Source organism: Temnothorax curvispinosus, unplaced genomic scaffold (assembly GCF_003070985.1).
Source record: "Temnothorax curvispinosus isolate PA1 unplaced genomic scaffold, ASM307098v1 QBEX01010922.1, whole genome shotgun sequence".
Taxonomy (NCBI): Eukaryota; Metazoa; Arthropoda; class Insecta; order Hymenoptera; family Formicidae; genus Temnothorax; species Temnothorax curvispinosus.
This window is the reverse complement of record NW_020220702.1, coordinates 168,973-196,482: the sequence shown is the minus strand read 5'-3', so window position 1 is coordinate 196,482 and position 27,510 is coordinate 168,973. Positions and strand designations below refer to the sequence as shown.

General features: G+C 40.1%; 2 protein-coding genes across 4 annotated transcripts in view; both read left to right on the top strand.

The window, feature by feature from the left end:
• Nucleotides 1-3,025, top strand: part of LOC112460897 (poly(A)-specific ribonuclease PARN-like) — a 7,248-nt gene extending 4,223 nt beyond the window's left edge. Inside the window, exons 11-12 of the mRNA XM_025025827.1 lie at nucleotides 2,537-2,622; nucleotides 2,691-3,025. Coding sequence (XP_024881595.1) covers nucleotides 2,537-2,622; nucleotides 2,691-2,776 — 172 coding nt within the window. The 3' untranslated portion in view covers nucleotides 2,777-3,025. The remainder of the gene's footprint in view (nucleotides 1-2,536; nucleotides 2,623-2,690) is intronic.
• A 294-nt stretch (nucleotides 3,026-3,319) lies between these two features.
• LOC112460904 (protein cortex-like) overlaps nucleotides 3,320-27,510 on the top strand; it is a 49,334-nt gene continuing 25,143 nt past the window's right edge. The window contains exons 1-2 of one of the 3 annotated variants that reach the window (XM_025025836.1): nucleotides 3,320-3,526; nucleotides 4,080-4,218. In XM_025025836.1, coding sequence (XP_024881604.1) covers nucleotides 4,087-4,218 — 132 coding nt within the window. In that variant the 5' untranslated portion in view covers nucleotides 3,320-3,526; nucleotides 4,080-4,086. Of the gene's footprint in view, nucleotides 3,527-3,792; nucleotides 4,219-15,571; nucleotides 15,674-27,510 lie in introns of those variants that run through there. The other 2 variants (XM_025025835.1, XM_025025837.1) reach the window with 2 other exon arrangements.

Genomic DNA, 27,510 nt, shown 5'->3' with positions numbered 1-27,510 from the left:
ATATATATATATATATATATATATATATATATATATATATATATATAAAGTGCATGTTTAATATAAACAAGTTAAATCACGAAATCCTCAGTATTCTTTATTGTGCTATTTGATAAAATATGTATTGGGCATTTGATCAGTCGAGATATTTGCATTTTACTTTAAAGATTAGAAGTTAAATCAGTGTACAACAGCTTTAATATGCACCAGTGCGCACTGAGTGCATCCAATCAAATTCGCTATTTTAGTTAAAATTAACTTTCGGATTCTTTTACTACAAATTAAAAAAAAAACCTTTTCTAAACGTTTTCCTATGTTGTGTTCAGAGAATTTTACTGTGAATTTTAGATTCAAAATTGATGTTAAATGATTTTCTGTTTCTAAATTAACACTATTAACTACCAGAGATTAATCTATATTTATTTTTACCGAAGAAATCTTGGAAAAAAAACAGAAAAAGAGAAAATAAATTATTAATATTAATCATCTATTTTTAATAAAAGTCAGAGAAAATTTCAGAAATTAAGATGTTTTAAAAATAAGTAATAAATTATTAAAAAATTTCAAACGGATCATTTTGACCCCCTTGGTAATTCTAATGTTAACACAGTTAACTTAGTGTTTAGAGAAAAGCAAGGTTTTATAAGAGTCTTGTCAGTCTTGTATAAATCTTTCACAGGGTAGGGATATATATGTATATGTTTACATTACGTCGCAATCTTGGAAATCGTATGCGTTCGTGTTCCAAAAATGAATGGTCTCTATCGCAATTTATTTTCCGCCGCGAGCTATCACGTTCGTGCGAGATGTATTAAACGCAAGGATGAATAACGCGTTATAAGTCCGGTATGATTTCCAAGACGATAGAAAGACAGAGAGAGGGATAAGACCCTAGGCGGCCTCCTAGGATTTCCTGTACACGAGAGATTTGCATAGGGCTGTAGACCTTGTTCTGAATTAATGCACGCGACGCTTACTCTCCTCTACTAGGCCTATTTAGTCTTCTTGCTCTTCTTCTCCCTTTCCCCTTCTGCTTCTTCTCATCCTGCCTGCGCCTCCTCTTCCTACCTTTTCCTTCTCTTCCTCTTGCCCCCCTGGTCCGGTTTGCAAAATATCATCGGCGTGTGAGTGACTGGTATATCTATGGGAATTACATAGAATAACGTGTAGAAGCGTGAAATCATGTAAATCGTTTAATATTTTTGCATCTTTTAATTTTTTGCTTTATTAAACGCCACGATTACGTTATACTAATAATGTAAAGGATTCCAGTTAAATCCGCGCTCATTTTTATTTTCTTAATATATCTCGGATTACTAAAATAACATCTAACGCGCGTTCGGTAATCGGATGACGGAAAGCAAAGAAATTATCAACTACTAAAAATATGTCGTCCGTAATATTTTCCGAGAAGAGGACTGAAGATTTTTCCTCTTTTTTTTTGCAAAAAAAAACCGTGTTTCCTCGAATGGCAGCAAGTAGTCAATCGTGCGTTTAAAGCGGCGCGTCTATGAGAAAGTCTTTAACGAGGTACTACCGGCCGCGGTAATCAATACACCGGGCACATGTTCCAGTCAACTGTCGTTAGCCGCGGTCTTCGTCCGCCGAGCACAGCCCATATATACATATATATATGTATCTCCTTTTCTCGTTTAACCGCTCTGCAGTCTCTCCACCGCATTGTAGTCACAACATTACTCAGTCTCGCGAGCGACACGATATTAATGAATCGCCCACGTGCTCGCAATCACCGTGCTCGTAACTCTCCCCCGCTGCGCTGCGCCGCGCCGCGCGTGCACGCGTTTCCGTGCCGCGGAACGACTTGAACGTCGAATGACAAGAAACGTCGCGGTCACAACGGCGGGGGACAGACGGATGGTGTTTCTAAGAAGCGTAGAATGGTCATTGAGAGGACATGGAATTTACAATCGGTCGATTTAAGCTCTAAGAGAAGCTGTCGGTCTGCCTAGGGATGATCGTTTCCGGAGTCGGCTCGATGGATGAAGAAGAACCCCTTTTAGGCACTATTATTCGGCACCAGTTGAGAGATAAGATACGCTTTTAAATCCACGATCGAGGGAAATTGCGGCTGAACGGACGAGGAGCCGACGTTTTTAACGTCGACATCGAGAGGAAGGCACCTCGGGCGCGCGAGCGCGGTGGATGCAATCGCGAAAGAGAGAGGGATCGACCGACCGGCCGGCTGGCCGACCGATCGCTCGCCCGCTCGCGGTTGTGCATTATTGGCATTATCATACATTACGCTCGAGGAATTTACTCGACGCGCGTGTCGGGGCCGCTCGCGGAACTGCGTTGCTGCGAGGCTCGCGACTTATGAATATGCAGCATCACGTGTGCACGTGCGTTCTCGTTAAATAGAGCCGATATCGCGGGATATAAGGAAGCGGGAATGTAAATCGGTAGAATCTGCGTGAATGAGTTCCTCTTTACGCCCAACTTTCGGCGGAAAGATATTACATTTGCCACGCTGACGGAAACTCTTATATACGCGTTACATAACGAGAATTGTCCGCAGGAACGTGGACGCGAAGGATGACGAGAAGTCGACGGCCAACGGCGTGAAGGCACCGGAGAATGACGACGAGTGGCAAGTTGCCACGGGTAAGTATTACACGCTCTTTTTTATTTCTGCCCTTTGCATTAACGGGCCCGATTTGTCTCGTATGCAGGTAAAAGGCGCAAGAAACGCAAGGAGCAAGCGGCAGCCGTCGTGGCTGACAAGAAGGCTTTCGAGGAAAACGATGCCTGGAATTAACCGCGGTGTGTTCCGGGGGAACATTACGTTGAGTAGCGAAATGATATGCAGCGAATGCATATATGCACAAATACGTAACAGCGCCGAAACGCGTGCTGAATCAAAAATAAAAAAGAAAAAAAATACTTTGATTTCATTGACCTCCACTTCTAATCATTAGACGAATGTCAATGTGTGTTTAATGTCAACATGTTCGAGATATTTATAAATATTTTTAAATCCTTAATAAATCCTTTATTTCTGATAACATCTAAGCGTACCTTTATCTATATTAATATAACGTCATAGCATGTCCCTAGATTCCGTATTACCGTTTGAAAATCCGCTTGCTTTACATAATATGCTCAAGTTCGGCATTTCTCGGATTTCGACATTAAACTACGGTGTTTCTTCCACGTCACGTTTTATTTATTTTATTCCATTATCACGATTTATAATTTATGCGAAATTCTATTTAAAAATTGCTTTTTTGGTAAATATACTTAAGAAATATACGTGTATTAGTATTTTCTTTATTCGAGCATAACGCGTCACGGTTTTCTCGAGTATACAATCACAATTCCGACGATCGACCTTGATGTGAATCCCTCATACTTGTAAACTGTTAACCGCGACGACTGTAAATCGACATGTTGATAGTTTTTCAATTAGCGATCCGTTTGGACTAGTCGACATTTAACAATAGTTTCGGCTGGTAGGTATCAGTGGAAGGACGGTGTGGTGCGTATCATTTGGACAAATCTTGCAAAGGTACGTAATATTCTAGTAAAAAAAACTTGTAAAAGTAGAGTATTATTATATTTAAAAAAACGAGTTGTTTTTTTATACGTAGAACTTTATTTCCGCGCAATTTTAAATCTGATTATATTTTATGTCTAAAACAATTGCTTCTTAATAACTGAATTTTTTTGTAAATAATTATAATCTAAAATGGAATTTTAGTGACATTACAATCTAGTAAATTAAATTAATAATTCTCTGTAAATTATTAATTTGCAAAATTGTTGAGCGCATCAAGTAGATAACTTAAAAAAATGTTATTGTCGTTATAAGTTCTTAAAAGAACTTTTATGTTATTGGCGATTTTAGTTGACATCTCGAGCAGTATTCGACTTGAGTACGTGTTGTATTTACATCGTATATTGTATTATATATAGTATATAAAATATAATTTGCACTTGAATATTTTGATCCGATACTTTTTCTATACTTTTACTTAAATTTTAGCTGCGCTCGAGATAAATTAAACAACGCTAGTATGAAATTATTAGCCGCATAAACTCAAGAATGTATTGCGTTACAGGAATCACATGAAAAAAATGAATAGGTTCCTGCTGGATTTGCAGAATCTTGATTGGCAGATTCAGGACAATGAAACCCCGTTGCGCGGTGATTATCCGAGATTCCGCAGAACCGAGCTGCTGACCGACGGCGCAAAATCGGTGAGTCCAATAGATCGTCCTCGTAAATCCATCCTCCGATTGTCGTTGCGATGCGTTGGACTCCTTTGGGATTTCCAAGGGCATTGCGTTCATTCCGTGTCGAGGCACATGCCGCATAGAAACCCCAAAGCTGCCTCAACAAATTCCGTCTCGAAAACTTGCGCCTTTATTAATAATTTAATTTTTTAATCGGGACATTCACAATCATCAGACATACCTAATTGGCAACAAGTATCTTTTATACCATATCGGAATTAAAAATATTGCTGTGTAATTAATAACAAATAAATAAAGATATTACTATATAATTAATAATAAAATCTGAAAAGAAGAGACATTTAAAAAGTCAATGTATTTTAAAATTAGCCGAGTTCTCGACTGGTACGATGGTACGACTGGTATGATGAAAATTAAATTTATCCCGATTAATCGTTGTAAAATAAATGGCTGAAACCATTTTCGCTCAATCACGATTTACACTTTTAATTGTTTTAATTTTAATAATTTTTTCTTTAACAAATCTGCGGCAAGTTTCTCTGAAAAATCTCGGAGAAAGTTTAGTTTTTGCAAAAGGGGTGATACTTAGATTCGAAAAGGACAGTTAGGAAACGCAGGAATTGACGGATAATAATGGTTGCGTAAATTATTAATTACGATTAGATTTATTGCATAGGTCAATATATATTTTATCTGACTTTCCCGTGATCGCTGCAGGTGATCGACTACGTACGACACACACATGCATATCTAAACGTATACAGGTGACAATTGAATTCAAAGTAATTCCTCAAAATAATGGGAACATTTAAGAATTGTAATATTCACACAAGCACATATCTCTTATATTCTATACTATATTCTCACACATCGTCAAACTTTATTTCATAGTTTCATATTATATGACCGGTATTTATAATCAGATTCTATATTTAAGATCGTCAAGTTTGGTCAAAGGCAGTCTTAAGACTCCATCCGGCCAATAAAATGACTGTGTTAGCATCCTAAGACATTACTTAAGACGGTCTTGAAATAAGAATGGACTATGAATACCGGCCATGTGAGTTCCTGAACGTAAGAACTTTTATAAGTTCTTAAGTTTCCTTTAAGAGATTTTGGAACTCTTAACGCTTAAATAACGATATTTTTTAAATGATCTTTTATTTTGAATAACAAATAAGTGTGAAATGAAATAACAGCTATTGTTTTCTCTTACATTTCATTGTTCGAGCGTTGTGAAAAATACATAAAAAAGTGAGAAATTATTATTGTAAACGCCAAATTGTTGTACTTTCTTTAAAACGTAGAACAAAAAGGAGAAACATAATTGGAAATATCGAAATAGGAAATGAATTTTTCTTCTTACACTTCTCATGCCCTAATTATTATTACCAATCAACTGTCTACAGACATAAACATCGGTATATTCGTTACATAATTAAAGGCTTTACCGTTGTGTCTCAGAGACGGGCGCGTTCCTTTAAGACTTAGGGAAATATTCGCTGGACAGTTTCTTTCAGTCGGCGAGAGGCACCATCGCGCTTACGCCGGAGATAACTTGGGACTTAGCAGGCCAGTAGGATTCAAACGCAGCCACCACAGGACCACTAAGGCCCAAATCATCCCCAACATTTTCCGTCCTTACCGTCCACCGCGCGAGCGTTCTGGTATCTGAAAAAGATATCCCAAAAGCAATTATTTACTCGTAAAACTTCTTTGAAGATCGCGTTTTTATACGCTATTTTAGTTTTTAATTAAATAAAGGAAAAAGTGCTTAAGTGACATTAAGTCCACTAGCTACAATTCGTGTCAGAGTTCAAGATCCTGTTATATTACAATTTTGCAAAATATACGCATAGACAAAATGTATATCAAGATACATTAGTAGTCGGTTCTTTTAGACCGGTATTCATAGTCAAGGTCTTATGTATAAGATCGTCGTTTATCTTTACATGCTGCAAAATGCGAAAATTTATTGGAAAATTAAAATATACGCATAGATAAAATGTATATCAAGATACATTAGTACGGTTCTTAGGCCGGTATTCATAGTCAAGAAGTCAAGGTCTTATATATAAGCTCATCTTAAGTTTACCTTTACATACTCCGTAGCCAATGAAATGAGTTATACATTATCTAAAAATAAACTTGAGACGATCTTAAATATAAGATTTGACTATGAATATGCACCACCCACAGAGCCATATCAGCATCTTAAGACATTACTTAAGACGGTCTTGAAATATAATAAGAACGGACTATATGAATACCGGCAATTATCATCAATCAGGCGATCTTGTTCATTGCTGGACATAGGTCTCTTTTAAACCTTTCGACTTTTGCAGAAAGTTCTTATTAGTATTTATATTTGTGCAGTTCTCGTAGATCGTTTAACACATAAGCGCTAAATGCAAATTATATAATTTTTTTAGGCGGCTGTAATTTACGGTACGCGATAAATTACGCGAGAGGGTTACGGGAGGAAGGTTGGGCGTCTCTTCCTCAGAGCGCGATATCCGTCTATCTCTTTTTCTTTCTCAGTTTCTGCGAGGCCAAACGTTTTCTGAAACGTTGCCGTATTCAAATACGTCGGAAGCGTTTAATGACCGCTCGTCGGCCGAGACTGTTCGTCTTATTCATTACGCTAAGTACTCAGAAGTGCACCTAGTCATCCGCAGCGATTTTATGCACGCCACGAAGTAACGGGTGTGCCGGAAGCGTTATCGGGAGAACGAGATAAAAGGTGGCTGTGAGGATGCACGCGAGAACTCGCGATCCTTTCGGGTCGCGTATACTTAGATACGGGGACGAAACGTCCAGTTCTGGTTTCTGATGTCATTACCCCTCATGGACGAACGATAAATAAATAATAGGTGTAAAAAAAGGTTTAAGAGAATGGAGAGTTTTAAACGACGCGATATGACGTATAGCCGACGCATGCAGTTGATTTAATCGGTTTACGAAATAGCTTTTATACAATGACGAGAGAAAGTTTATATTCTTCTACAAATCTTTAACTCTAAGTTTTTTAATACGTTTTAATTTTGCAATACCTGACAAAATAAAGAGACACCCTAGAGTCATTTTAAAGTTTATTAATAGCTTATTAATAGTTTATTAATTATAGCTTGAACCTATTCTAAAGAAAGGGAGCAGTTACAAAAGACCTAGGTCGAGGTAACTAGGGGCTATAGACTTAGCCTTATATATACTTCCCTCTTGGAAATAATAAATACGTCTTACGCTTTTCTTTGTGCAAACCGATATTATAGAAAAGCATTCTTCCGAATGACTTCTTGGCTATTGCGCTGAAGAAAAAGGTTTCTAACTCATCTAATACACAGAAAAAAAAGTAGGGGTAAACAGTATAGTTGTTGCAGGCCACTCTACAGTGATTGGCCACATCTTAAAAAATTAAAGATTATAAAAAAATACTAATAAAATGTTTTTAATTATAAATATAAAAATATTATAATTATTATTTTTTTATAATTAAAAAACATTAATTTTTTAGAGTGGTCAACAACTGTGTACTGTTTACCCCTATCAAATCAACACTTATATATTCGTATATATACGTAACAATATATAATCTTGAAATGAAATATATATTGTTAAACGAAGAAAACTTACTTGAATGAAGTCATTTATTAGTTCAACCAAGAAAACAAGTTGAAATAAAAAGTTGAAATTTTTATAAGAAGTACCCGTTGTTGCGTATATAGATATGAGTATATAAATTTTGATTTGACATTTCTTTTTTCCTGTAGCTAAGGTATTGTAATAAAACAAATGGCCAATGGTTAAAAGTATAGGCTTAACATTTTCCGCCATTTCATATCTCCTTCTTGCGTCGCGTAAGTTCATTTATCTCTGAGAAAATCTGTATAGCTGAAAGAAAGTATTTAATAAGACATCGTTGCTTCAGTTAAACAAAACCTGACGACAGTCAATGTTGAATCACTCTAACGTCGCGACGTTTCAATAATTAAAATTATAGCGGACTTAATGTTTTCCGCCATTTTGTAAGCTAGTACATATATAATTCAATTTGAAGTCCAGTTTTTTGGAAAACGTTCAGATATGTCCCACGGCTGCAGGTGGAAAAACCATTCATGCGGTCGACTCCCAAAATCGTCCGTGTTGCATAAAATTCTAAAATTGATAAGCAAATGGGATAGAAGGAGGGAGGGGGATGAGAGCGAATCGATGTGGAGGACGCCGTGTACGATATGGAGCAGCGTGTCGGTCCGACGAACAATGTCGACGCGATGATTCACGTGGACCGTGTCCAGACTCTCGCGGAAGGGTTGCGTTTAAGGGTTGAATCAACAGTATCTGATTTTTGTCGACGACGTCGGACTGCGTCCACGGAATCGGAATTAATTCATCCGGAGTAATCGTTATCGGGTGGAAGAGCGATAGAGAAGAAAAATTGACTGTTAGAGATGAAGAGCAATCGTCGGTTGCATCCTAATTTTTATTCAGGCGCAAGCTGCACCATTCCTCGATCTGCGATATCTCGGCGAGCGTCGCCGCGTCGCGCTGATCCGAATTGGCACTTGAAAGAGAAAAAAAAGAAGAAAAGCGAGAGCGCATCGTCCGCGTCAAGTGTTTCGACCTCCGACCCGCGTTTTCGATGTCGCGTCTACTCACTCGCTCTCCTCTCCTCACCTCACCTGATGGCGGCGCCGGCGGTAGCGGCGGCACGTCCATGGTCCACGTGCGATGCATCGACGTGCTGCGGTATCTTGTACGCAGGTGCGAAGCGCGCATCGCCGGGCCCTCATTTCGTCGCGCTCGACGCCCGACGACGCTCGACGTCGTGCACAGGCGTCGCCGACGCGGGAAGGCGCGAGGTAAGGAGAAAAAATCCCACCGGCGACGGAGGAACGGACGACGGTTAACGACGAGGGCGGTTTCCTTCGCACACACCAGAGAGACGCACACACCACTGACGCCGGAGCCGACACTTTTTTGCACACCACCACCCGCCACCGCCACCATCGCCGCCGCCGTCGCCACCGCCGCAGCCGCCACCGCCACCGCCACCGTTGCTATCGCCGCCGTCGCCGCCGTCGCCACGCACGACAACATTTTTGCGCCACACGCACCGCGTGCGTGCGTGCGTGCGTACTGTTCGTCTCTTTTTTCGACCTCTCGTCCGATGATGGAGGGAGAGAGCGGAAAATCGATCGAGCTGACGACCGACCCTTCTTCTTTTACGAACCTCGATAGCGCAGAAAAGCGGCCGGACCACACCCTACGACCTATCGTGACGCTTTTGCCGATCGACCGACCAGTCAGCTTCGTCTTCCGGGACCTAAGGGTGGACCCTTCACCCTTTGTATATCCACGCTGCCACGCGGCTCGGGGGGGGGGGAGACAGGGGTTGAGAACCGGAGGAGGCATGGTTACCGTGCGCGTAAAGGGAAGAAAGGCGCGGACGAGCGAGGCGGATAAAACCTTCCCTTTTCCCCCCGTAATCTTCCTTCCTATAATCGAAAGTACCGTGTGTTTGCCGAAGGAGGGATCTCGAATTTTATTTCGCGGGATGCAGCCAAACGGAAGGGCATTAGCTCGGTAAAGGTTGCGCAAGGATACGCTTAATAACGCGATATATGCTCTCATTATCGTTATCGCTTTTTGAACACGAAATCTTTTATATATGTATAACTTAGGTTGCCAGCCGATAAGTTTAAACCTAAATTTATGCGGGAAATAGAGCAACGTTGAAAAAGTACAGCATTATAAATTAGCGTGTTTTCTAGAATTCTTCTTGCTAAAAATATCGAATTCTCTATGTCTAGTGAACACGCTGATACGTTAATTGATAAAGTTTGTCAGTTTATTAAAACTGACAAGTTGATAATATTTTAACAAACTTTGTTGAGATTTTTTTTTTCAAAAATTAAAACTGGCTATGTTGGTTTATTTAATTAATTTTTAACTCTTATCGTCCGCTGTTTATTGAATTTCTTGCGAATTTTGTTACATTAATCACATAAGAGTTTATAAATTTTGTTTTTTACATTGTGAGATATTTTGAGAATCTTATTTTACACAATTTTTTGCCTTTTATTTTGCACAATTATATATATAATCACATGTATTCCCAGGAACAGAAGCGAACATTAACCCTTCGTGGCACAAAATTTCTGCTGAATAATCGTAGTTTGCTGAATTTTTGTATATGGGGGTTTTGAGAGTTAATTGCAAATTTGAAATCAAAATTTAGAAATCAAGATGGATTCAATATGGCAGCCAAATTGAAAAAAATTAACTATGGCTTATATTTGGCGTATAAAATTTTGTACGTAGAGTTTTTTAGGCTTCTGATTTTAAATCTGTACATGGAAAGAACGGTTTTGATGAAGTATTTAAAAATTTAGCTAGATACAGATCTGAAAATAATTTTGTTGGACCATTAAAATAATTATGTAGAACACTCAAACTGAAAAGTTTGCTAAAATATCAAAATTTTTTACCAGCATTATCATCATACTTCTCACCGACCTACTATAATTAATTTGATAGTGCAACAAAGTTATTTTCAGATCTGTATCTAGCTAAATTTTTAGATGCTTCAGCAAAACCGTTCTTTCCGTGTATAGTCAAAATTTGAAGATACAAAATGGCGGATCCAATATTGAAGAAATTTTTGCTACTTTTTAACGAAAAAGGTTTGATATAAATAAAAAGTATATATTATAAATATACGGCAAATGTAAGTTTTTCAAAATTCTTACAAGAGAATCTTGCAAAGTGTCAAATTCTGATTGTAATAAAATTTTATTTTAAAAGTGATAGATGAATTTAGAAATGGTCAGTGGGAGGGCCAAAAAAAGGAAAAATTATTACATATTATGTTATTCATAATAAGTACATATACACGTACAAGTCTTAGAAACAACAATACCAAATATGTTACACAAACCAATTATGAAGTACGTAAAAACATAGAAAAACTACGAAGAAATAGTTCCCATATAGAGACACTATGCAACAAAGGATCAATTTCTGTTGCCAGCCGATAAGTTTAAACTTTTTATGTGAGGGAATAGAGCAATATAAAAAAACAGCATTAATTGTTATAAATGAGCTCTTGAGTATACATTTTTTTGAATTTTTACTAAAAATTGAGTTCTCTGTGTCTAGTAATACACGCTGATACGTTAATTGATAAAGTTTGTCAGTTTACTAAAACTACAAGTTGATAATATTTTAAGAAACTTTGTTGAGATTTTTTTTTTTTTTTCAAAAATTGAAGTTAGCTATGTTGGTTCATTTTTTTTAACTTTTTACTTTTATCTCCCGTTGTTTATTGCATTTTTGCGAACTTTATTACATCAATTACATGACAAAAGTTTATACAAATTTTGTTTTCCACATCGTGAGATAGGGGTATAAACAGTACAGTTGTTGGCCACTTTAGAATGATTGGCCAAACCTAAAAAATTAAAGATTATAAAGAAATACTATTAAAATGTTTAAAAGTGTTTCTTTTAAAAGTGTATTAAATATTTTTGTATTTATAATTCATTCATTTTAATAGTATTTATTTCTTTATAATCTTTAATGTTTTAACATGTGGCTAATCATTATAGAGTGGCCAACAACTGTACCTCTATCTTGAGAATTTTATTCTGTGCTATTCTACACAATATTATACAAGCACACATTCCCAGGAACAGAAGTACGAACATTAATGAGCTCGCGCTGATGACGGAACTACGCGATTTGACCGATCTAGGTAGCACGGCCATCGACGAGATTAGCGATTTGCAGATCCGCGTTCCGGAACTGGTTCATCGAACCGGCGTATTCTAGATGGCTGACCAGGTCAGAGAGGGGCGGGAGATATGTAAACGTTAAACGTTAAACTGTTCCGTCGGGATCGCGCGAACGATTTAGACGGTTTTCCACCGTCCCACTCGCCCCATCCGCACCGGTGCGGTGCCGGCCATGCAGCTTTGGCCTGGTTTTTTCCACCCATTCGCGCGGATTGCTCGACGAGCGATTTGTTTCACGATGCCTCGGCTATTCGGCCGAAGTTAGAGACAATGGCCGTTTAAAGCGCACGCCGCGCAACTGCGATCGTTAAGCGTCAGGCTGTACGGTGTATCGCATATTATCTGCGGCGTGCCATAGGGCAGAGCGCGAGTGGTATGGGCGAGTCAACGAATTATCATGGTAATCACAGAACAGTAGCCGGCTGGCTGTACCAAAAGGTCAGAACGATGCCACGAGATTGCGGCGCAAGGAAAGGTACCACGCCGGTGGACACTGTCCATGACGTCCAGTGGTATTCTCGCCTCGAGATCCGCTTCTGCCGAGCTAGAATTCAGCCTCGCCTCGCCCCAGCAACGCGGCAAATAAACGCACCAATGAGGATCGATTCGGACGACGAAGAATTTCGCGTACGAGCAAACGTGGGCGACGAACGAGGCCATTCGGGTTCTTCTGAACATCAGTCAATTAAAATTCGTTATTTTTTTTACTCGCTGGATCAACCATGTTTAAAGACGCGGCGTTTCAATTTCCAATTCTTCATCTGAAGAATTTCCTCGTTAAATTATATGAAATTTGAGCTATTTGAGATATTTGAAGATATAATTTATCTTATCATATTTATTGAATATGATGTATATTATCACTCGAAATATATTATTTTACGATTTATTCATATTTTTATTGAAAAAAGTCGAATATCTTTTCAATTCACTTTTTCAATTTCACGTTGTTACTTCACCCGACTTCCTTGTCAATTGTCGTTTAATGCTTTCGTCGTACAGGATCCAGCGAGTCGAGAGCCACTGTACTGTCTCTATGAGATAAGAGAGTCGTGATCCCGAATGGTGCGGTGCAGAGAGAGAGATACGCATCTAGTATGCTCTGAATTAATAAATAATAATGCAATATATTGCCGCACACGCGCTCGGACAGGTTCGACCTACCGGTCAACTGCTTACCGGATCGGTCGCGCTTAGACGATGCCTCTGACATGTTAGATCGTATCGGCTAAATTGTACATTAAAACACCCGAATAATTACGTCAGTCCTTTTGTAAAATATAAAACGTAATTCCCTTGAATGAAAATATCGTAGTTTCTGTCATAATGTCTACGCATCTTCCAGGATAATGGAACTTTATTGCGGTTTCAATCTGAAACAGATGGGTATACGGATATACTCTTATCCCGTAGCTGAAGAAATGTTTTCGGAAATTATAATTTCTCCTCTTTCGAAAAATTATTTGCGATTTAATCGTGATAAACTTATAAATTTCTCATGTGTCTCTTTATGTCGACGAATATATTTCACATCTTGTATATACAAGATATTTCGGCACAAGAAAGAAAAGTTCTCGCTATGTCTGTTCATATTCGTTCGGAAGTATTCATTCGTGATCGTTTGTGACGATATGGGATTTTACACTGTCAAATATTAAAGAATGAAATTTAAATCAATACCTTGAGTTAAATAACATTGTTATTTTTAACTACTATATGTGTGTTGAAATTTATTATTTATTTTAACACAAAACACATTATTATTTTAACTTTATTGGTTTAGTTAAATTAACGATACATAAAATAAGAGCAGTGACGACTTATAGAAATGGTTAAAAATGAGTCAAATTGAGTATAATTTGACACTATAAATTTAACAGTGTGTGTTTTGGATATCGTAGCTGTTTCGATCATTTCTCTTCGAGGATTCCGTCGAAGATTCTGCTGAGAACAGAACTTCACATTTATCCGCAACCTTCGGTTGTCACATTTCCAGGACTCGCCGTTTATTTCGCGGCTACCTCGAAGATCGTGACAACATTGACTATTGTCTACAGCTGCGCGAATTGTCAAACGGTAGCGGAATATTCCGTCGTGGAGAAACAACAGGTTTATTTTCGTTCTACGATCGCTTCCTAGCTTTTGCCATTATCCTTTCACAAATTCCGTATCGACAGACGTCGGACCCGGTGCCATGCCGGTCGGAGACCCGAGCGATCGGGGAGACCGGTCGGTCGGCCGCGCTCCGATAGCGCTCGCATGCAATAAACATCGGAGCTCTCTAATGGATCCTAAGCTCAACAATGGCGAGACACGCAGCTTCTGGACGCGCTAGGAGCGCGGGGGAGAGTGCGCACGTACAAGACGCGGCTACCTGCCGGGGAGGACGAGAAAAAACGCGCCTCCCCTTGATCTCTCCCGAGACGAATCGCGGGAACTATATCGCGCGTTCATTATCTTATAGCTACTATCTCTTATCGTCCTATCTTAACTACCACCAGAAGTATATCCTCTTACACGCTACGTTTCCAGGGGTGACGCTTAAATATTTAATGGCCGGCGCGAGAATGCGCGTTTGTTGCGCGCGAGCAAAACGCGTCCGCAGGAAGCGAGCATCTCGATCGGGAGACGTATCTCCGTCCAATCCGGGCGAATCTTGGTCTCGCTCCTGAAATATTCGGCCAGGGTGTCTCTCGAACGAGACGAGAGGCGAAGCGTGAAGCCTCTCATCGGAGAATTTGTCCGGCGGTACGTCACGGGCGCGCATCGGGGGCAATAAATAGGGAAGAGTGCTCCGCCCATGCTCGACTGTCTACCGTAGAAGCCGTGTCGTGAGTTATGACTGTTCCAGGTGAATTATAACACGTATAGCGCATACCAGAATCCGCACACGTGTGTACCGCTGCGCGTGGACCATTAAGGCGCGCTTGCGGCTCCCCTTCTCGACGAGCGACAGCGCGCGATTCCCTCTTCGCCTTCTTCTTGCTTCGAGACGTTTCCTCCAGTCCTTTTCAATTTGATATCACAACCGAGGAGAGTTTGCTATCGCGACTGATCTCCTGGCTCGCGGGCGTGCTACTCGGGCTGAACGCCGCGCCGCGTCGGAAAATCGATGCCTCTCGACGATAGCTTGGATCATCGCCCCCGTACCTCTTCGTCGCGGTAGAGGAAGTCACCGTCCTCGACTTTCGATCCTTCGATCCGGGGAAGAAAATGTCTGGAGCATCGCGAGAGCCGAGTTTATCGACTTTCCCAGGCTGTCTCATCCCGTCTTTTCCTGACGGTTTTCATGGGAAGCGTTAACTTGAAGAGGCTGCGGGGGTGCGGACGAAAAGGAAGCGTGCGCATGACAGTCATATTTCAGTCATATTTCAGAATTAGCGACGCGACGCGATGCAGCAATGATACGTAGCAACGCTCGTTGCAGCGCGACGCGGCGCGGCGCGACGCAACGCGACGAAAGGTCACGAGTCGGAGCCTGGAAGGCCAGGCTGGCCAAGTGCGCCTTGGCGTAGTCTAATCCGGTTAACCGTGGAGGAACTACGGTGGTCTCATGACAGACAAGCGGGACGGAGTTTGTCATAATTATTGACCGCGGTCTCAGCGAGCGGCGCATTAGCCGCGGATCAACGCTAATAAATTGCAGCGAACGCTCTCAGCGGAAGGTAAAGGCAGGCGAGAGAAGACATTCTAACGTAGCTTTTAATTTAAAAAAGATACAAATATGTACTTTTTATTTTGTACTATACAGGGTGTGAAGCTAAAGATGTTACTGACTATTATTTCTAAAACTAAGCGAAATATGAAATTTTTATTTTCTATTAACCGTTCGGTGTCGAAAGTCGAAACATTATCCACCTAGAAAGAAAAATAACTTCTTTATATGATGTTACTTTCGACACCAAACGATTGACAGGAAACAAACATTTCGTATTTTGCTTTTAGAAATAATAGTCTGTGACACCTTTAGTTTTACATCTTGTACATTTATATATATATTAATTTTTTTATAATTATAGTTATTATATATTATTTTTATTTTATATATACACATAAAACAATAAGAACTCATCCGGTCCTCTTTTTGCTAACAAAATATTAATGTTCCGCAATATGTTTGCGTATCTAATATCGAAGATCGCGACTCGTCGAGAAGACGGGGTTTCAGCAGCCGTGAAACGCTCGTTGCCCTACGACACTCGAATGACGATGCTATCACGTAATCAGGGAGAGAGAATAGTTACAGGATCAGAGGATAATCGAAGGGCACAGCCGTAGGGTGCTTTCGCGTAGGCACGCCTGACAAGATGGCGTCCGCTGTTCAACAACTCCTCTCTCGAGGGGGAGACGCGAGACGTATAATCTGGTGAAACAACGTTAGATTGATTCCTGACATTGGCCGTTCATAACTTCAACCTTGTTTTCGTTGAATCGCTCGCCTAAATAAGTTCGCAAAAAGATCGCAGTTGTTGAACCGTATTGTTCCTATTAATAACGATACATAATTTATTTAAAAAGTTTTGGATTAATTAAGTGAAAAGCACATCAAGTGGTGTATTTTTTAAATTTCATCTAAGCTTCAATGTGATCTCCTTCGCGTTCTCGAGAAATTTATTTTCTCAAAATTGCAAGAAATTATTTAAATCTGTGTAATAAAATTAAAAGTTCTTTCGTGTTTAATGACCCTTTAAAAACTTTGTAATATACAATTTATAATTTATAAAAATATAGTATACAATTTACTCTCTAAATCTCTAGAGTGGCTTTGCCACTAATATATTAAAGTAATTGCGATAATCACTCCAAAAGAGAGAGAGAGTTGTTGCTTCAATTTGAGTAGGGTAGACCGGGGCACGTTGTCACGCGGGGTACGTTGTCACTTTGGCTTTATTTAAAAAACTAATAACCGGAGGGCAGCACCCGTCATTCCCAAAACGTGTTAGTGTATGCCCATCTTTGGTGTGTTTACAGTCTTGAGATTGCGCCAGCCGTGTTGACGTAAAATCAACTTGAAAGTTTTTTGCGACCGTAAGTAAAATTTAATTGTCTAATATTCAACGTACTGGACATGAAGCTTATGTTTTTTCAGAATAGACCTTTATATTATCTTAAAGTATGTACTTTTACCTACCGCGTGCAGTACCTAACTTTACGAATATCTCAAACGTGTCGGACATGAGGCTGTTTGAAGTAAAAAAATGCCCTCGAGGCACGTTGTCACGAATTTGATGGGAATCTATTGCGAATCTTCGGATGACGATAACGAATAAAAATATTTTATGTTTAATCACCGACATGATTATAAAAGAAAAAATGTTTATCAATAAGTTGCGCATTCGAGTGGAATTCTTGCCTATTTAGATTAAGACCAAAACTTCGTGCTTTTTGTACTTTTTTGAAATAAAATAAATGTTTCGGTGAAGGATTTTACTTTTTTACATTGCAGCGCACTATAATATATTAGGGGTATTCAAATAAGTTAAAGTTTAACGGTTTGACAGGTTATGTCGGATTAAAGTCGAGTAAAAAGTTAATTAATTAACTTTGGGCGCGCTACTCTTTAAGGTTATGCAAAATACATGAGTGACACATTAACCTATCACATTAATCTTTGGGTTAAAAGTGTAAAAATTAACTTTTTACCCGACTTTAACCCGACATAACCTGTCAAACCGTTAAACTTTAACTTATTTGAATACCCCTATTGATATTTACGTTGTATATACAGTTTGGATTACATTTTGCATGCAATTACATTTGATGTGACAACTGTAGAGTAACAATCACACAAAATTCGATACTGTCCAATTGAAGCTCGAGGGTTCACTCGAAATTTTGGCATATCAAAGTACTCTTAAATATTGAATGTAAAAAATACAAAAAATATTGAAAAAAATGTGTGACAACGTGCCCCGGTCTACCCTACATGTGGACACTTATAAGGTAGAAATAAATTTTTCACTGAAATTTTTAGAGAGGCTACTCTACCGGAATGATACTCTAAAGCTATAGTGAATCACGATTCACTAAAGATCGACTGATTTTTCTACTCAAAATTGTAGTGACATAATTCACTCTTATGGACACTAATCTACTGCAAAAAGAGTGCTTTTTCACTCAAATGGAGTGCAATTTTATCCCAACTTATTGTAGAGTGCAATTTTACTCTTTCTTACGATTAGAGTGGCGAATCACTGGAAGTGCACAGGCTCAATTTTCAGTTTTTGTTACACATGTATTTCACTCGTTTTGAGTGATATTTCACTCTTCGACTTTTAAAGAGTATATTTTATAAGAATTTGAAAATATTGCATGTCTGCTATAGTTTTTATGTTTTGATCCCATTTTTTGTCCAATAATGGGAAATTTTTAAAGACAATTAAATTAGACATGTTCCTCTTCTTCTCGTTAAAAAATCAGGAACACGAAAGAGCTGGACCGCGTTCGCGTCTTTTATTAGTCCAGAAAGCTTATGGACATATCGTATATGTACGTTTTATGCGCCGGCTGACTGCCGTAACGGGAGAATGTTCGTAATAATTATCGCAAGATACTGGAATGCGACGCGGTACTCCATTAAAGGAGTAAACACGCCGCGTAGCGTCTAGGCCTCTAGGCCTCTAGGCCCCTCTACGTCCGCGTGCATTCACGGCTCGGAAATCGAAACTCGAAACTCGACGCGACACCCGATATCTACCGGGGAACGAGCATCGCGGCCGAATGCGCGCGTGAAACGCATCGTCGTTAATTATGCAATTAATTACCACCTAATTATCAGCGTCTTCGCTCTGTAGCCCGCCCCGTGTCTACCGCGGTTACGCCATTACACGAGCAGCGAACTTTCTCCGGCGAGCGAAATAAACGGCGGAGCAATAAACCGTTTTGCAGGGTTCTGCAAAACGAAGAAACGCTATCTGAAACTACCTTTGGGATAGTCTTCCCTTTCTAGAGAGACACCTATTCTCTCTACTTTCGACACGACTAATTTAATCGAACTAGACACGTTCTAGACTAGAAATGTTCAGTTTCAAAAACGACACGTGGAGATTCTCTACCTGAATTGGTAAACTCGTTGCGATCCCGATTTTCGTTGCGCACGAAGCGATTACATCCCCGACAAATGGCGGCGATCTTTCGGTTCGTAATATTAGCGCGCCGCGCGCCGCTCGGAAACTTATCTGGCTATCGCCCGATATAAAGTGCCGCGTTGGCGCGAGTAATGCGAGCCTATTTACTCGTCATGCAGATGACCAGTAGCCTGCTCCGGCCTTCTTTTTCCTTCAGGCCGAGTTTCATTACGGCGATAAATTACGGGACGGCGAGGTGGCGGCTTTCGAATGGCCGAAGCCAGGTCCTTTTATGTTGTACACGTAAATGTTCGCTGTGTGTGTGTGTGTGTGTGTGTGTGCGCGCGCGCGCGCGCGTGTGTACGTGCGTGCGTGCGTGTGTGTGTGTGCGCGCGCGTGTTGGTAATACAAGCGTATATTAAGGTGGTTCGATGGCTACAACAAAACGCAGAGAATTTCATGAAATTTTAATATGTTGTTCTGCAATGCAAAATAGAATTATGTGAATTTTTTGGGAATTTTTCACCGTCCCGTTTTGAAAAAAATCTACTCCAAAAACTGTACTCCTAAAATTGTACTTTTTAGGTTTTTGGAGTAGATTTTTTTCAAAACGGGACGGTGAAAAATTTCCAAAAAATTCACATAATTCTATTTTGCATTCTAGAACAACATATTAAAATTGCATGAAACTGGCTGCATTTTTAACATAGGTTCTTATGGTTTTTATGGGAAATGACATATTGCATATACCTTCAGAATGAAATAAGTGCAAGAAAAAATGCAAATGATAAAGAAAAAGAAATTTGCACATGTAACTTAATAATTTACAAATAAATGAGCGAAAGAAAGGGGAAGGTTACCGCACATTTCGTAGAAAAATTAATTATTAAAGCATAAATTGCTTGATTTTTTGTCATAGACTGTCATGGTCGTGAACGACGTGAACAGCAGCACGCATTATACACGCGGCGACCAATCAGAGCAATCCCCTTCATTCCCACTACTTCAAACGCTAGTGCGCTGTTTCCAGAACCCCCGCGTCCCACTACTCCCTCCGATGAAGCCATCGAACCTCCTTAAAATCGCAGTTGTCTTATGCCGGCTTTCTGTTGTTAATACAGTTTGCGGAAAAGCGGGAAAAAGTTATCTTACAAAGATACAAGAATATGTTCAGGTCATAAAAAAACTGTGATAAATAGTACATAACATAATATGTCACAGGAGACATCAAGTTGCCTCGGATGGGACAATCCGAGGGCAAATCTAGAATTGTTCCAAATATAATTCGAACCAAATGATTTTGGAGAACCTTTAGGAATAGTCTTGACTATTTCGAATGTTTTAAACGCACAAATTTTGAGATTCTTGACCGTTTTAAAAATATATTTTTTTCTGTTTACTTCTCATTTATTATTTTAAACCATCCTTTATATATATATATATTTCACAATATTACATTTTATTTTACAATATTACTTTTAAAAATCTTAAAATTTCAAATTTTTGAGATTTAAAAAGTTTTAGATATATAAAAACTTTGAGCAAAAGATTTTTCAAACATCTAAGACTTAAAAAGTTTCAAAGCTTTCGGGACTGTCCAAGAGAGAATTGCCGATTTCGATATTTAAAGTAATTTAAATTTATATATAATTTTTATATAATTAAGAGCATTCGACAGAAGAATTCGAATATTTATCATTAAACATTAGTAACGTTTTTTAAAAAAGGCAGACAAAATAAACTCTTGAAAACATACTTATTAAGAAATACGTTTGAATATATGTAATAAATAATTTTCGAAAATTTATGTAGAATTAAATAATAGACAATTCATTAATATTTCTTTATGCAATGCTAAATCTTGTGAAACATTTCATCGCGCACGATTATGTGGTTACGTAAAGTAAAGTTTATTGTTATAATAAAATAATCATGTTTATCGCTAAAGCAAAACTTTCTTAATGCGTAATATTTTTAAGGAAACCATAAAACTGAGTTAGCTAGTTCCATATATGTAATAATCAATAACATATATTTTATGTATTTGGTGTCGGTGAACACTATCGCGTTTCTCTTGTCATTCGAGCGGAACGAAACTGTGTGTATTCGGGTTCAATTAGTAATTAAGAACTAAAGTAACACGATCGTTATACTCTATATTTGTTACAGCAAACGTTTAATGATCGCAACACTAGTCGTTATCGCGATAGATTAACTGTACATTTAATGAACTCAAAACTTCTTGTAATATATGTATAATATTAATAAGTTATTTCCAACTTCTCTATTAAACTCTTCAATAAAAGTTTACGTAATTATTCCAAGATTTCATATCTGTAATATACATATAAGCCATTTGCTCACATGATAAAAATCTGTACTCAAACGACATGCAGAAATGATTATAATCTAAAACTATTTTAATAGAAGAAAAACAAATAAATTACAATATAAAATGGATCAAATTAAAGCTCCCAAATATGATTATTAATTAATAAATTGATAATCTAAGTAAATTGACTAGTATCTGATTTTTTTCAGTAACTTGTTTTGCTATGTTGGATTATTATCCAATTGGGTAGGAATCCAACACAGCAAAATGTATTACATAAAAAAAAGAGATAATAGTGAGAAAAATGTCAGTTTTTTCACTATTATCTCAGCTCTGATTGATTTAATTCTTCCCTTTGTTTTCGCGATTTTGAATCGAGGAGTCTTCCCTTCGATCGAGAGGTAAATCGGAACAGCTCGAAGAAAAGTTACCGGGCCGACGTGTTTACACAGTCGTAGGATCGCGAGCGTAGTGTCACATCGTGCTGAAAAAAATAGTTGGCCGTCGCGGTTGTCTTGTCGCGCACGAGACGCAGAGGTCGTGAAACAGACGGCCGCGGCCGGTGCAGTTGGATTTATGGACCGCGCCGCGCGCTTTGCCGAGTTCCTTTGATTAACCCCGGCCACCGCTTAACCGGCTGGGTCCCGGCTACGCCTAGCAACTCTGTATTGTGCATCGCAGAAGTCTGAACCCTGATACGGCACGACAGATAATTTATTAGCCGTCGACGATATTAACTCGGATCAAATTATACTCCGAGTGCCGAGATCCGCGCAACGCGGACGCGAGATGAAACGCTCTCAAGCGTAATTTCGACGTCCCCGCGAGTGCGTCTCTCGCATTTTTTGGCTGTTATTAAGGCCTCCGCTCATCCCGGAGGAGGGCCGGAAAAGAACGGGCGAAGTCCATTTATCGCGTAAAATGGCGTTTACGTGCGCTTTAATCAATTTTCTTGATTACCTTTCAACCGCTCTGCGCTCTCGCGCGCGGTTTAAAACACGTGGATTTGACAATTGAGCGAAACAATATCGTTGCCTCGTCGAAACGAAGACTCGGTCTAAAACCCATGATGACATCTTTCGGCTCAGAGTGGTTTTTGCTCGAGCATTACGGTCATTAATCGAGGCAATTAGCAACACCGCCGCGCTGGTTAAATGTCAAAACGTCGCGTCGGTGCCCTGTCCGCCGTGATATCGCGGAATGCAACTCGCATTAGCCTCACCAACGTCATTCTAATTTTTCAGAGCGTCATTACTCGCCGTATGACGTTATTCATATTCTTAGATTTTTCACGCACGTTCCTTTTTATCTTGGAGCTAAAAAAACTCATATCGTCTACGAGAAAATTATCCGCACATACTCTATAAATCTCATAGAGTGGTTTTGCCACTAATATATTAGAGTAATTGCGATAATCACTCCAAAAGAGAGAGTTGCCGCTTCAATTTGAGTAAATACAGGCACCTATAAGGCAGGAGTGAATTTTTCACTCAAATTTTTAGTGCAGCTACTCTACCAGAATGATACGATCTCACTATAAAGCTGTGAATCAGGATTCACTGAAGATCGACTGATAAATGATTCTAACCGAGTAAAATTTTCCACTCAAAATTGTAGAGCAACATAATGCACTCCTAAGGATCTACAGATATACATATACACTGCACCTGAAAAAGTGCCCTTTTATTCAAATGGAGTGCGATTTCACTCCAACTTTATACGCAATTAAACTTTTTCTTAGAATCACTCGAAGTGCATAAGCTCAATTTTCACTTTTCGTTACATTTGCATTTCACTCGTTTTGAGTGATATTTTACTCTCCGACTTTTAGAGAGTATTTATTGGCCCCTGGGAGTTACCTGCCTTTTCCTCATTTTTTCCGATTATACTCGGAAGTTATGGTTGCGATTTTGTGCGTCTCATGTATTATTATTGTGTTCTGCTCGCGCTTGTTTGGGATACGCTCGCATGAAAGAAGGAGCCGTATGTGTTTTACGCGCCATACGACGCACGGGACGCCTCACGAGGCCTCTTATAAAGCCGTAACGCATAAAACAAGAGGCCGTTTCTGACTTTTACGAGTGGCTCGTTGTTTCACCGAGAAATTATCAGGCAAATACCATGCGCCTCTGATCGCTCATCGCTCATCGCATATGAACGTTTCGATAATTCAATTATAACCCGCTCATCGAGAAGAGACCTGTTGAGTATCAGCTAGATTACTACGAAAAGCCAAGAGAATCGTAGAATTGTTGATCTAGTTCGAAAATTGTGGAAAGGATATGTTATTATGCCGAGGTGTTGATTTGTTTGTTTGATACAAAGTGGTACGAATAAATCTTTCACCACCTACGATTCGGAATTTATCCAAATTTCCAGGAAAAACAATGGGTTTTTCATCCCATAGGGTCTTCAAAAATTAATCGCTGTTCTCTCTTCGCATTTTCTATCCGTTTTAATGCCTAGAGGCTACCGTGATTACGGAAATTCAATTAGTCTAACGCGTAACGTGACTGCGGCCGACATTACGATTACGAAGCCCGTTTCCCGAAGTTGTTCCTCAAGTTCCTCGAGATATTACAAATTGTTCGGCTTCGAAAGGGCAGAAAAGTCAGATTTGTTCGTTTGCACGTTCGCGATATATCGTTATTAATATAATGGCGGTCGGAGAAGCGGAATACTATCGCGTGACTACCAGAAGAGTCAGTTGCATCGGCCGGATTTTTATTAGTTGCGCCGCTACAACTTTGTGAGCAAGTAACTTGTACCGGCCGTAATTCTGCGTGTGTTGGGCCTCGCGTTATTAGCGTCCATCGACTGGTTCTTCGTGGCCGACGCGGCGGACCGGTTCGCTATTTAAAAAAGCGGATAACTCGTTATCAGTCGAGTTTCGTGATCGGCGTGCGACTTTTTCAAACGCGGCCCTCCGACAGCTTCTCTCGCGATATCGGACGGAAGGTCGGGCAGAAACATCTGCGATGCTGTAAGCTTTAAGCTGTATCTGTAATGTGTAATTACGTGTAATTTCAGCATAAAGATGTTAAAGAGAATTGATTACATCTCCCTCCTATCTATTTTTGTATTTTTAACGTGTGTTTTTTTTTAGTATGAGTATATGCTTCATGCTGACTTCGTTAATAGCAAACACAAGTCGTTATATATTTATAAAGTAAAAATTTTTTCTAATATTAGCTCCAGAGGAATATTAACTTTAGAGGCTTCTCGAACATCCCCCCCATCACTACATTGATCGTTGATGGAATTTTTCTAGAGGGCGAAGGAAAAGCGTGTCGATCTCCCAGATCGATTTCACGCGTCGGACGTTAAAAGCGGAATCGCAGAAGCGTAAACTCGCGATAACAGGCTGTCAAGTCGGCCTAGATAATCCTCCTGATCTCCCACGTCAGCGTCGCGGGCCCATTTTTATAACGGATTCGATGGGCCAGTCAGTACTCGGCCAAGGCTGGTCCGATCCTGGCGCTCAGCTGTTCGTTGCGCCTGTAGGGCAGTACGAAACCGGTGGACGCGGGAGAGAGAGAAAGAAAAAAAAAGAAGACGCAGAAAGAAGAGAAAAAAGTCGGCGGAGCTTGCACCTGCCGTGACGCGGTCGTACAAGGCCGATTCGGTCTCGAAGAAACTCGAGGCAGAGAGAAGGCGATAAACAGGATTCGAGTCTCGCCTTAAGCGTCTCCCCGCCGAAATTGTGATCCATAGATCCCCTTGTTTTCGGGACGACCCTCATTGTCGCGTCGATAACGCGATGATCGCGTCGATCGTGTGGAAAGATCTTCCTCTCCGTTTTTTCGTTCGACGATCTTCAGATCGGTAACGCCGATCGTATATTGAATTATCCGCTGCTATGATACACCGAATGTTGATTTTTCTTATCAATTTTTAAGGAATAATCAGTTCGCCGTAGTTTTGGGAAATGTAGTAATAACGAGCATTTACCTGAACACCGAATGATCTCATTAGAGCATGTTGTTTACTCTAAAAGTCGCTTTAGATGATCTATAATTCGCGTCGAATTTCAGGATAGAATTCTTATAATTACTCTGGAAAGGTCAAAGAGTAAGATATCACTCAAAACGAGTGAAATGTAAGTGTAATAAAAAGTGAAAATTGACACTTCGAGTGATTCGTCACTTCAAGAAAGAGTAAAATTGCGCTGTATAGGTTGGAGTGAAATTACACTCCATTTTGAGTGAAAGGGCTTTTTTCGAGTGTAGTAGACCTCAGTATCTGTAGGATACTGAATTACGTCACTTTACAATTTTGAGTGGAAAATTTCACTTTGTTAGATTTATTCATCAGTCGATCTTCAGTGAATCGTGATTCACTATAGCTTTAGAGTGAGATCATATCACTCCGGTAAAGTAACTGCTCTAAAATTTTAAGTGAAAAATTTACTCCTATCTTATCAGTGCTCGCATTTACTCAAATTGAAGTTATAACTCTCTCTCTTTTGGAGTGGTTATTGCTAATATTAGTGACAAAACCACTCTATGAGATTTAGAGAGTATATACTTATCATCTCACATGATGCGTATATTCTGATTCTTAAAATTCTTTCTGTATTACGCGATATATAAACATGGACACACACACGCACATCCACATTTCTTTCTCCGATCGCGATGTCTTTCCATAAATAGTTTACGCGACACATAGTATTCGTGTGCATTCGGGTTACGCGAAAACAAATAATGCGCAACACACGTCGAGTGTTGCCCCGCAGCTTATTAGCGACCGGTCGCGATAAACGTGTAATCGCGATAATTTATTTTAGCAGAAGAAAAACGAACCGCGCGAAGTGAAAATTAAAATATCGCGGCGTTTTTCGTTGATCGGCCGGTTTCTGCAAATTTATTGGACTTCTTGCGACGCGTGGACCGGCACGAGGACCGGTCCAATAACAATATTAACCGTCGCGCGTCGCGGCTCGGCTGGCGAGCGATCTCACGGAGCACCACTTACGGAACAACACTAGTCCCCGCACTCGCGGAGTGTAAGTTAACCGTGTAATGTCAACGCCCACCGAGCGAGTCTGACCGATCCTGGAATGCGTAATACCGCGTAACGCGCCGCGTCCACGGCACTCCACGGATGCACTCCGCCGCCCGCCGCCGCGTGGAATGCCGTCGCGGAAAAATTTCCCAGGCCGATAATTAACACATCGCGCCGTAAGGTAGAAAACGATTTGTACGCACCAATGGTGACAGCGTACCGTTAGCGCATTAGATCTGTCCGCTCGATCGTCTGTGACGATCGATCGTAACCAAATCGGAAGCGAGTCGTCAGCGACAGCGGCTGACCATCTGGCCGGCGACGAGGCACCGCGCCAACAAGGATCAACAGGGTTGATCCTCGAAAGATCACTCTGTATCTCGCTGTGACAATGGTATTTACGATTGTGTCCTGCGCGAGCGGTCGCGGTGCCCGCGCTTCTTGGGTGGCTCCTCGACTCCCCAGGGGGTGCCTCTCCCTCTCTTTCTCCCTCTGCCTTTCTTCTTCGAGAAAACGCCGCGACATGACGTATCCTAATGATATCACCGCGCCCGGAGTTCGCGTCCCTTCTTCTTCGTCCGAGTCTTCGCGCGATCTCTCGATCGGGGCGAAATTATTTTTAGATTCGCGCCGCGACGATCCGCCGGCGATCGTCTCGCCCGACTTAAAAGACGCAATTAACTTCCCTCCTCGCTTACGTCGATTATATAGGGACCGTTTTATTTCCACGATTCTATACCGTCATAGTCCGGCTGTCCGTCGATGGAAGGCATCCAGATTTAATCTATCGACGCGGGAGAAGGGAAAAAAGGCCCTCTGATAAATCCAATCAGATCGGTTGTTGACGTGCACGGGGGCTTTTTTCCCATCTTCCAGTTCCAGTCTCGGTGTAAACTAGTTTTGTGAGACGGGCAAAGAGGGAGGAGTGTGCATCCTCCAGTGATCACATAATCGTACGTTCACCTCCCGGGGGCCTTCCACCTTCTCTTTCCCTTTTCCTCCCGTTTCTTCTCTCGTTTCTTCGTCTTCTTCTTCTTCTTCTTCTTCTTCTTCTTCTTCTTCTTCTTCTTCTTCTTCTTCTTCTTCTTCTTCTTCT